This window comes from Scardinius erythrophthalmus (assembly GCF_964197995.2).
Source record: "Scardinius erythrophthalmus genome assembly, chromosome: 3".
NCBI lineage: Eukaryota > Metazoa > Chordata > Actinopteri > Cypriniformes > Leuciscidae > Scardinius > Scardinius erythrophthalmus.
In genome coordinates, this window is record NC_138223.1 from 14816967 (window position 1) to 14830058 (window position 13092).

At 38.0% G+C, this 13092-nt stretch overlaps 1 protein-coding gene across 2 annotated transcripts in view; it reads right to left on the minus strand.

Moving 5' to 3' along the window:
• Window positions 1-13092, minus strand: part of klhl5 (kelch-like family member 5) — a 79026-nt gene that overhangs the window by 28549 nt on the left and 37385 nt on the right. For both annotated transcript variants that reach the window (XM_081362238.1, XM_081362237.1), the window contains exon 3: window positions 242-378. In XM_081362238.1, the coding sequence (XP_081218364.1) occupies window positions 242-378 (137 nt within the window). The remainder of the gene's footprint in view (window positions 1-241; window positions 379-13092) is intronic.

Genomic DNA, 13092 nt, shown 5'->3' on the forward strand with positions numbered 1-13092 from the left:
CAATATTACTATTTTTACTGTAATTTTCATCAAATAAATGCAGCCTTGGTGAGCATAAAGAATCTTACAGACCCCAAATTTTTAAACAGTGGTGTATCAGCTAATACTGAATATATACTGTATAACAGCTGAAATTGAATATTTAATTGCGCATGGTAATTTTCCATTTTATAATGTGCATCCTTAATATGTGTGCATGTGAATATATCTAACCAAACATCTCTTCCAGATAAACACATACCTGTGTAAGCGTACTGTACCAAGACCCATAATGCATCTGGGTCCACACCCTCCATTTTGATCTCGTCTTGCTTTGCCTCTCGGACATCACTGGTGAACATGGCCGCAAAGTAATCGGACACTGATGAGAGAACCAGTCTAAGAGAGAAAGACAGAGAGAGAAACTGAGATGACATTATACTCACTGATTGTCCACATGTTTTACATGCTCTCGTTTTTTCACAGCAAACAGTATGTCTCCAACACAGTAGCTCGTGGCCTGATTGGAGGCAGCTCTTCATCAGAGTGAGCTAATATAATCTGCGTCCCAATTCAGAGACTTTATCCTTCGAAGGCCGTATTGAAAGGCCGATTGTGTCGCCGCGAAACTACGAATCCTGTCCCAATTCGAAAGGCTCCTTCAAATCCATTTCCCAATTTTGAGGTTTTGGTTTTCAACTTACTCAAATAACAATTAATACAATGTAAAAATGTAAAAATAAAAAAGCAGTTATAATGTCTTACTAAGATCCAATTTTATATAGTTTATACTCTTTATTGTACAGAAATGGACCACAGTGAACATATTTAGACAGGTTGTGAAGTGAACCCTGTTTTGTTTTCAGACCGTTGAATATAACTTTCAAAAAAGTTCAGTACAAATGTTTGTCAACGACAGCTGTCACAGTTGCTAGGCGACAAGAACAATCCTCCGTAGGCTAGACCGTCCCATTTACCAAAGCTCGGTCTGAATATCTCTGCCTTCGAAGGCGTGGCGAAGGCGTCCTTCGAAGGATGCAGCCTCTGAATTAGTAATGTCTCGCCCCCTCCAATGAAAATCAAGTATTTATTTGACATATCGGCATTAAGGTTTTTTTATTTTTTATTTATGAACATGTAATTAACAGAATAACAACCAACAATAAAAAAAAAACTATCATGATGTTGAAGTTTCAGTCAAGCACATCCTCACGCTTTTACAGCTACGTTTGTGTAAAAACATGACAGAAGGCAGATTGCTGAGAAAAATTATATGAAGGAATGTATGAATTAATGAATTATATGAATGTATTTTAAAGGTGGAACCGACTGTCTTCAGAAAGCAATACCTCGTGCTCGTGTGGCAATACCGGCAAGTCTCGGAAATTAGATACGTTTTGTTCCAAGAAGTTGCTAGATGTGTAACTAGGCGCTTTCTTGGGGAAAAAAAGTCACTAAACGGGTCTGAAAAGAGTTGACTACACTGGGGGAAACAGCTCTATTTCTGCTGTTCCATAAGCACTACCTGCCAGTGAGTGGATTTACATTTTCATTCAGCCTATCTGTCTTTTGGTCCGTTTGGACCCTATCTGGTCCGTTTTTAGACCAATGAAAAAATCTGACCAAATTTGTATTTTTGTAGGAGGAAAATTAGCTAATGTGCATTCTAAAAATCTCAACACTTCAGATAATAAGGTAGCCTATGTAGAATTGTTTGTGTTTATGAATGGTTTATGGAGCAGATAAAATGGCTATAATTTATCATTTTGACTCATCCATTGAAATGGATGAAATGTGAGGTTTATCATTTTATATATTTTTGGTCAAAACTTTATTTGAACATGCAGTACATGTTAGTAGATAGCATGTTATGTTGTAAGGCACCCATATGTTAATATTGTAATGTTTATTCAACCCAAAAGTGCATAGCGCTGCTAATTTTATTTGTTGTTTGTTTGGTTTCGACATTAAAACTTTGTGAAATGATTTCAGAGGATAGTATCAGTACTTTTTGAACATTTCCAGCACATTCTAACAATACGCGATAACCGTGATCTTTTTAGTCACTTTAATCGTGATATGAAATTTTCATACCGTTTCATCTCTAGTTATGATGCACTATAATAAAAACTTTATTGTATACTGTATTAACAATTACAGTATAATATGCAAATATGCAAAGTACTATGCAAAGTACAGCTTTCCATAAAGAACTGTATTCTGTGATTTTGTTCTTTTCTCTAACATTAAAGGGTGACGTGTATCACTCTTTCATGTATATATCAGTTTGGATTGTTGTTCGTTTGAGAGTTATGACAGTATTGTATAAAATGAGTAGCTCTCAGCCACTTTCATTTTTAAAAAGTGAAATAAGTTTGGAGACCTCTGTATATAGACACTTGTGTTCTGTACATTACAGTATGATAAAAAAAGGGGAGGGGAGAGAAAATAGACAGAAATGAGAAACGGAGAGAGTGAGAGAGAGAGATTACTGTAAGAGACCTGAGGATCTGTTAACTGAAGCTTGGTAAAATGAGGATTTCCTATTCAAATCCAGCTCTGCAGACAAAGATATTCACAAGCACACACACTCATTCAAAGCTTGCGGCTTTAAATCTATTAGACTCATAGCCAAAATGCTAATTACTATATCAAAGAACAGAGAGTGTGTTTGAGCATGCTTGTATTACAGCTTGAAAAGGAAGGCAAACTCTGTGAGGTTTGTTTTTGTTTGCTTTACATATTAAGTTACTAAGCAATTTTATTGTTCTGCTTGCATGAATGCTGGTTGTTTAATAAATATTTGATGAGTCGTTTCCATTATATACACATCAAACCAGATTACCAACTGACAACCACTAAACTTTATAAATGCAACATCAACACACAACTAAAAGATTATTATAACAGAACACCACTGATATAATCAAGGGCTGCCCTCAACTAAAGATTTTTTCTAGTTGACTATAGTAGTCATTCATTTAAACCATTAGTCGGCTAATCGCACGTTTATATTAATAAGCCATTAATCTTAATAATGAGCCTTTAATTGCCTATATTACATAGCCTAATCAGCGCTCAAACGCACGTATAAAGCTTGCCACAGCACACCGACAAACGTAGTAATTATGAGTGTGTCGTGAAAAAACAGAAGGAGACTGTCTAGACATTTTAATAATTTTGATAATGTTTCCTGTGTTATTGGCTGCAGAGATTAAGTCACGAAGCTGACTCGTCATCTCCGTAGTAGCTTGTGGATGCGCCTAGCTGCCTATTGACATATTTAGTATGTGTTTTGTGGCCTCATTTCAGGAACCTTCATTTTTTGTTTTTTCAATAACCATGCATAAACATTATTCTCTCAAAAATGAAAACATGTACATACATGTTGCTCACATATTATGGTAGCCCGGTTTGTGCTAAATAGAGTGTAATTACACCTTTGCCATTAATATGTTTATAAGCAACTGAAAAAAGCACAAATGTCGGGGCATGTCAGAACATCTCAAGTAGACGGTGGGCCGAGCACGTTTTTCGTGTTGTTGATCGATCTCCATCGATAGAGTATACGCTTCTTTTATGTACGATGTTAAGTAATTATATGTAGTCAAATAAAATTTGTTGGCAATTCTGGTTTGATCATATATTTTCACAAACGTATGTTTTGATTGTCAATCATCTTAGGCAAATCGCGGGACAGCTCTAGTAGCTGAACCAATCGGATTGGAGTTTTTAACGTCATTAAAAATTCTAACCAATCGCAGACGGCCAGACTAGGACCCCGAAATGGGCGGGAGTGACTTAGCAATAATTTATATTGTAGATCTAACGTTATATTTATATATCTAACATAAATTTGACACGATTTATCTTGGATAATGGAGTGTTGTGTGCATGTTACTAGCTGTTCATCAACAAACATCATACCCTTTTCAGTAACAAGTTGGATCAAGTTTGTACAATGTTCTTTAGAGTGGGTGAATTTAAATACAAAAGAAAGCCAAATCGCCCAAAAAGCTGTGGAAAAATATAAAATCACAGAAGGCCACATTCCAGATGTACCAATTCATGTTGGCTACCATAGAGAATGCTACATGCAGTATGCTAACAAAAGAAATATTGAGAGAGCCAACAAGAAGAAAGAAAAGACAGTACAGGAAGCTGAAGGTTTGTAAAGCAGCTTTATAAGTTAGTGGTTAGCCTAAGTGTAGTTGTTTGACCTCATACGTTTGGATTAATCATGGTGTAAATGCTTAGAATCCCCTTTAACCCCAAACAAATGATTGATATTTACATCTCAGAAATAGTGAAAAATATATTAAGTTAATTATTATATATTTATTCTTATAAAAGGCTACTATAGACAGCGACATCTAGTGGACACATTTTTTAACATATAGCGACTGAAAATGTGCTCCACCAATCAGATGAGCAAAACATTAAAAGAGTTTTATGATGAACTGTGAAAAACAAAGGACATTTTCATTGTTTCATCAGAATAGATGTATCAGGGCTTAGATCAGGTCAAGATGTCTCACAGCAGGGCTGAGGATCTGGGGAAACAGATTAGCAGAGTTGTAAACAGTGTAGTAAAATTATTGGTTCATGGTCTAATAAATGAGGATTTACATTTATTAGGCACTTAAAAAAAAAAAAAAAAAGTAAGAGTAACTGGATGAGCCCAGATTAAAATGCATACAGTAATCACACCTTGCGTCAATATGAATAATAAAAGCATACCATTAGGGCTCAGCAGTAAAAAAAAAAATTCTAATAATTCAACGTTCTGTCATCAATTATTCCATACATACATGTTAAGTTACTTATATATTTATTCTTATAAAAGGCTACTATATACACAGCGACTGAAAATGTGCTCCACCAATCAGATGAGCAAAACATTAAAAGAGTTTTATGATGAACTGTGAAAAACAAAGGACATTTTCATTGTTTCATCAGAATAGATGTATCAGGGCTTAGATCAGGTCAAGAAGATGTCTCGCAGCAGGGCTGAGGATCTGGGAAAACCTGGGGAAACAGATTAGCAGAGTTGTAAACAGTGTAGTAAAATTATTGGTTCACAGTCTAATAGGTTGTAAAACTATAAAGATGAAAGCATTACTACTACAATCCATGCAGTCATCACATTTTTTATTTTTCCCTTATCTTTTCCATTACAATATATTAGATGAAGAAGCCTACACCACAAATACGCCAACAGAGGTTAGAGTTCTCCGCTCAACCACAACAGAGGTTCCGGGTCATCTAAAAAGAGCACCACATCTCCTTCCAAGGCAGTGCATAATATGCAGAAGAGATAAATATTTCACCCAGAAATATAACCGGAAGAGGGTAAAGGAGAATCTTCAGAAATGTGAAACACTGACAGCTGGTAAGCTGCTTCTTGCAGCGGAGTCACGCAGGGATGAAAATCTTCTGTTACAAATACGTGGAATGGACCTTGTTGCCTCAGAAGCAATGTATCATTTCAGATGCTACAGAAACTACACTGTATTTCTGTACAAAACAGATGAACATGACTGCACAGGAAACAACCAGTTTCAGACTGGATACAAGCATTTCTGTACAACAGTGGTGGAGGAAAGTTTGCTAAGAAAGCGGAAGGTGCTAAAGTTATCAAAGTTGAATGCACTGTTCAAGAAATGTGTCCTTGAAACAGAAGGAATTGACATCTCCTCCTACAAATCTGGTTCCTTAAAAACGAGACTAAAAAAGTCATATCCTTTTCTAAAGTTTCAAAAACTATCAAGGCATGACTTTGTCTATGTTGAGGATTTGACACCACACGAAATGGTCCAAGATGAAGTTGCCACAGCTGGATCATCTTTGTCATCAGCATCTTCATCCTCATCATCAGATGAAGAGAGCACAAGAAGAATTGAAACAGATGACACAAATGAGAGCCGCCTCTTGTTCCATGCAGCCATGACACTGAAAGATGCCATAGTTGAAAAGTGTAAGGCAACACCCAAACTCACATGGCCACCAACAGCACAGCAACTTACGATGTCAGCTGCATCAAATCTGGTCCCAGATAAGCTTTTCAATTTCATTGCATGGACTACAGCGATGACAACAGATCCCTCTACTGACAATGAAAGAGTGAATGTTAGTGAAGAGGAGGCTGAGAAGATTGTGTCAATTGGCCAGGATGTTATTAAGCTAACAATGAAAGGGAGATGGCTTATGCCCAAACATTGTGCATTAGCCATGGCTGTTAGACACATGACAGGATCAGCTCAGCTGATAGGCTTATTGAATGGTCTTGGGCACTGTTCCTCTAACTCGCAGGTACTTGAACATGACACAGCTTTAGCACAGCTACAAATACTACGAGGTGACACTTACATCCCCCAAAACATGCAAGTACAGTTGCAAGCAACTCTAGTTTGGGACAATAATGATTTTGGAGAGGAAACATTGTCTGGTAAAGGGACTACACACAATACAAATGGCATTATAATTCAAAAAATGATTCCATGTAACGAACCTACCCCTGACCATCAGTGTTTACAGAAAACAAGAAAGAGGTCTCTTGATCCACCCTCTACTAACCTTGAGACATACATCAGAGGGAAGAGAACAGGCCCAGAACACTTTGGAAAAGAAGTGGAACTAAATCGAGACACCCACATCCTTACCAGGAAATCAACACAAAAATTAGATGGTGCCTACTTCCTGATGAAGACTGCAGTCCATGGCAAAGTCCTTCCTTCCTGGACTGGTTTTAACACCGTAATCTGTGGAGATCCAATTCCACCACCAACCAACATTGGGTACCTTCCAGTGATTGATGCAAGTCCTACAGAATTGGGAACTGTAAAAACCATCCTTAAAAGATCAACAGAAATTGCAGACAGACTCCAACTTCAAGAGATAGTTCTAGTCTTTGACCAAGCCATCTATGCCAAAGCTCAGGAGATACGGTGGAAAAGTGAAACATACAAGGAAAGACTTACAATTAGAATGGGGGAGTTTCACACATGTATGGCTTTCCTGTCCTGTATTGGCAAGCGATTTGGAGATGCTGGCTTACAAGACATTCTGATTGAGGCTGATGTTATTGCTGCTGGGTCTGTTGGAGGAGTTATAACAGGTCACCAATATAACAGAAGCATCCGAAGCCACAAGTTGATGTGTGAGGCACTACACAGGTTACGCTGGCAAGCCTACCTTGAAACCCTTTCTCAAGACTGCCGTGAAGCTGCTTTAAAAGTTGCTGCTGACCTCCAAAGTGCATTTCCTGAAGAAAAATGTCAAGTAATTATTGAATCACAGGTGTTCAACACAATCCTTGAAGGCTATGACAAATTCAACAAACAACAAGAAAGCAAGACATACCAGTTTTGGAGTTCCTACATTGAAATGGTAGAGGATCTGCTATCATTCATCAGGGCCACACGAGAGGCAAACTGGGGTCTGCATCTTTCCAGCATTCGGTTCATGCTGCCGTGGTTCTTTTCCTACGACAGAATCAATTACAGTAGATACCTATCAGCATACTGGCAGGAGATGAACATTCTAAAGGAAACTCATCCAAGAATCTACACACAGGTCCAATCAGGTGACTTTGTGGCACAGAGGCAGCAGGCATATGCCTTTACAGGCACTGCATGTGACCAGGTAATAGAACAGACAGCAAACAGGGACTCAAAGACCAAAGGTGGGCTTACAGGTTTTTCGTTGAACAAAGGTGCAATCCACAGGTGGACACTGACACAGCACGAGAGAGCAGCCATCACAATGGAGGTCAAGGACATGGCTGGGCAGAACACATCAACTAGACAGAGAACAGAATTGGATGAGAAAAGAAAGGAACAGGATGAAAAAGATGTTCAGAGCATTCTGTCAACCATACATCACATGATGAACCCATTTGACCAAACACTGGAAAAAGAACATCTTTACCATGTTACATCAGGTCAGGTAGCATCAGAAGCCATCTCTGCAGATCTGCTGAATGCAAAGGAAATAGGTGAGAAGGCATTTGTTGAATTCTTTCAGCAACGTCTCAACACAGATAAGGTTGAATTTCATGCACCATTGAAAAAAATGAAACTCAAGACATTTAAGGACACAGCTACCTCCAGTGTCACCAAAGTGAAAGGCCGAGAGATAGCCCTCAAAGCAGATAGAGATCTCTTCGCAAGGCTTATTGTGGTTGGAACAGTGAGGAAGATAGACATAGGGGAAATGCTGGTCTATAGTCTGGGGCCCTTGCCTGCAGCAATTGCAAACGTTGATGGCTCGATTGTAAAAACAGACAAAGCCAAATTAATGCACTTTCTAGAAGGGTCAGTAAATCCACCAGCCACAGTTGAAATCCCTGATGGCTCAACCTGGGTGTGTGATGCAATGGCTCTAGTACAAGCCATGAAACCCCAAAATACATTTGGAAGATTTGCCAACAATGTACTTATGTACCTGATCAATGCAGCCAAAGCAAGTAAATCAAAAGTTGTGCATTTTGTCCCTGATACCTACAAACAGATGAGCATAAAGAACGCGGAACGAGACAGACGAGCTACAAAAGGATGTCAGTTGACTAAAATATATTCAGCTGACCAGAAAACACCAAAACAATGGTCCAAGTTCTTGTCTTGTGGTGACAACAAGGAGCAACTGCAACAGTTTTTCTTTGAGTCGTGGTCTAAGTCTAGGATAGATCAAATTGAGGACATTACATTGGTAGTTGGACATGGCTCTGAGTGTCACGTAATCAGAATAAACAACAGTGGCACAGACCTTGAGGTGTTACCACTGCCAGCACTGTCTACGACACAGGAGGAGGCAGACACTCGGCTGTTGCTTCACTGTGCGCATGCCTCACAGTACAGTACAAATATTGTGATCAACAGTCCTGACACTGATGTGTTTGTATTGGCCATTTCATTCTGCAGGGAAATTGAAGCAAACATCTACTTTCACACAGGTAAAGGAGAAAACAAACGCACCATACATGTACAGCAAATACAGAGCCATCTAGGTGATAAAATATCAGATGCTCTGATTGGACTTCACTGTTTCACTGGCTGTGATACAGTAAGTGCACTGTATGGCGTTGGTAAAGTGAAGGCAATTAAAACACTGCTTTCTAACGAAGACCATTGTGCCACAATGAGCAGGCTGGGAACAGCTTTTCAACTGCCAGCAGATCTGTATGAAGCTACAGAAGCATTTACGTGTGCACTCTATGACGTTAAAGACTGTAGGGATGTCAATTATGCAAGGTCTCAGCTGTTCAAGAGTGGAAAGTGCACAGACAGAAGTCTACCACCAAACAGGGATGCCTTGCATAACCACACCCAGCGGGCAAACTACCAGGCAGCCATATACAGAAGGTCCCTGAAGAGTCAGCCTGATGTTCCCCCACCAATGGCCCATGGTTGGAAGATTGAGGGAGACTTCTTGAGGATTGACTGGATGACACTTCCCCCAGCCCCTGTCGGCATCTTGGAGCTTGTGTACTGCTCCTGTAAAAAAACACAATGTGTCAAAGGGAGATGCACATGCAAATTGAACGAGCTCCCATGTACAGACATGTGTCTTTGTGTGGACTGTGAGAACTTCCCAAATTAGGTATCAGTGTAGGCGTCTTTCTAGCAAGCGGAAAGAGAAATGTAAAAAAAAAAAAAAAAAATTTAATTACTTTGTTGTTGTTTGATAAAATGTATAACATTTAGGATAAATATTGTAATGTAATGTTATTTGATACATGGTATCGCTCCCATGACTAGCTATTAGGTTATCTGCTGTTGATGTAAACCTATTTAATAGCCTACATGTTATCTCTTCCATGCCTAGCTAGTAACATTAGGTTGTCTATAGTTGATATAATCCTATGTAGCTAGCTAATAAAGTTACATGGTATCTCTTCCATGACTAGCTATTGGGTGGTGTAGCTAATAGATGTAAACTTATATAATAAATGTTATCTTTTTCACTTCAATCTCTGTCTAGTAATCGTCTTTCATATCCTAATTTACGGCGCTACAGCCTGATAGAATAAAATATTACGCTCACACACACAAATGCTCACACACATACAAGTGAAATGCTTTTACAAACACAACTGAAACGCTCTCACTCACACAACTGAAACGCTCTCACTCACACAACTGAAAAGCATTTCAGTATGTTGTATGCAAGCATTTCAGTTGTGTGTGTGTGTGTGTGCGTGTGTGTGTGTGTGTGTGTGTGTGTGTGTGTGAGCGCGTTTCAGTTGTGTTTGTAAAAGCATTTCACTTGTATGTGTGTGAGCATTTCATTATAGTATGTGAATGAATTTGGTTTCATATGTGTGTATGTGAGAGGAAAAGTATATGCATTGCAATTCTGAATAATGTCCCTAGGGGCACCTCATACATGCACTACTAAAATTACATCTAGCTAACATTTACACGCTAACACGTAAGCTCTGCATCTCCTCACTACAAATGTTTTCTTTTCTGTGATCTGTAACATTATGTCATTTCTAACAAGTGTAACGTTACCTGTAAATACAAACATAAAACGGAATAACGTTATACGTTAACGGTTTACAGAGTTCATGCACTAAACTAACATTAGCTAACGTTATAAGATAGGTACAAACAGCAGTTACACGCAGTACTTACCGGAGCCATTACACCTGGAATCTTGGATGCCGCTGTTAGGAAAATTTCATTTTCCTGCAGGAAAATGTTTGATTGTGTAGTTTTCTGTAGAGAAGATTTTACACCATAGAAAGTGCTCCCGCTTTTATGGCATGGATGTAGCTAGCGAACGCATGTGCTACCGCTGCAGTCGTGGTAATGGGATATTTTGAACGAATATTATTGGCAGACGTTAGTCACGTGACGATAGAATTCGTTTTTTCATTGGTTAGATGTATAGTACTCCCTCGCGTTTGCCTAATCCGTTATTAAACGTAAATTTAGTTTTCAAAAAAAATATGATCGACTTCACACTGCCAACAAACGAATACATGTTCAGAAAAAAAATATTTAGTTTATGTGAAAAAAGCAGCTACTCTATCCTCGAGGATCTATCATTTCAAAAACTAAAGCAGATAGCAGCGTTCGGCCCACCGTCTAAAGGACCCCAAAAAACCCTTAGACCCCAGAGGGTTAAGCAACATGCAAACGCAGAGACATGGAAACACATGACGCTGGTAATGATGGATACTCATGCAAGAATTATGATGAAAGAAAAGTAATGAGGCGAGAGAATAAAAGAGAAAGAAAGGGAACACAAATGAGGCTTCAGGAGTGAAAGTACATTAGAGCCTGTGAGACTCATTTAGCAGCAGGAGTAACACTCAGCATTTGCCCGCTGCCACTTTTGCCTAACTAACTGAGCAGACTGCTTTAAAACCTTTCACTTTACACACAATAATCTAGCGGTTCTCTGCTGTTTTTGCTCATATTAAAGTGTCATAACTGGATAACCGATTCAGCTTTTTTGAATGCTCTTTCTCATAGCAGCCTGAAAGTCTGTGTGCTAAAGCAAGATTTTAGGCAAGCACTTTAGGTTGCAGATGGCGTTCTAGTTAGAAAAAGTACAAAGGCTATTCACTATACAGTGCATGAGTGTGCATTTGTGCATCATTATAAATAAACCACCAGCAAAATCTTCCAGCTGCCTGAGGCAGCCTTGCAATCAGCAGAACTATGCCATCAACAAACATGTGGAAACGACACAAGAAGAGGGTAAAATAATGAAGGAGAAAATAGGATGAACAGATTAGAGAAGATTAGAGGAGATTAGAGTGATGGAATGCCAAGGTGCTGCTGTTTAAGGGTGATTCATCAATTAGAGGAATTTTATGTCCCTTATATGATTTTGAAGTAGGGCTGTCAAAGTTAACTTGTTAACACATGTGATTAATACATTTTAAAGCTACAGTATTAATGCATTTATTCAATTTGACAATATAATGGCTACATTTTGCTTCCTGTGTTTTCCAAAATCTGTGTGGATCTGAACTGACGCACACAAGTCCCTATAGCAATGCATGCATTTAACAGTAAATGATAGAGACAGACCATCTATATGGGTCATTTATTTATAAATCAATAACAAATGGGACGTTTAACAGAGGTAAAGCCATTTGCACTCTTTGTATGGTGGAACTGAATCATCAACAAAGTTCCTCCCACGAGTGAAATACTGTCATACATAGAGATGTTAATGTGAAAATTAAGTAAAAAAAAATGTTTTGAAAGTTGTTTTATTGAATTACAGCAAATTCCATGATTGCATTTCCTGGTTGTTCTGATGCAGATTGAGAAATACAGAATCTGCCATTTTCTGTACGTGCGAAAAAAAACGTTATTGCAGAATCTAATTATTACACATAGGCCTATTATTTGGCTTACTTTGAATCTGTTGCATTAACGTGTAAACTAAAAAAAAATAACAACATAAAGATAAGATAACATTAAGAACTTTTGTCTCTATAATTACATTTTTATAAATCTGCCAATCTGAAAATATGCCAGATATGCGAGTTTGAGGATTGTGTAGTTTACTGTAAGAATTTTATATCATGATTTTAGAGTAAGTTTATTGGGTGTCATTATCTAAGCCAGTGAGTTTTTGATTCAGAAACAATAATTTCTTTTTTACAAGTTCAGAATTAACTGACAGCTAGCTAACTTGTGTTATGTAGTACTGTAGTGCTGTAAATACAACGTTTTCACATAAAAACGGAACGATTTTTATTTAAAATAACAATATAAAAATACATATAAAATAAAAAAATCTTTGGGTGTGCATGATTTGTATATGGAGGACAGACCTTTGATGTACTTGATGCACTGAAATGACATACTTAAAAAAAAAAATACAAACTCTCTAAGCTGGATTTAGACCCTAAGAAACTAAGCTGGAAAAATATTTTGGAAAAATGCAAACACAGCATGAGTGGAAATCTGTGGAATGGCGGGGGGGAAGAATACAACAACTGTGTCTGAATCAGTCCATTATATTTCACTTTAAAAACAGTTAACAGCATAAAATATTCTCAAATGCAACAAAAGGCAAAAACATATATCTTGTAATATAACTTTTGTAATCTATGTTTTGTACGTTCACAATACATTACACAAA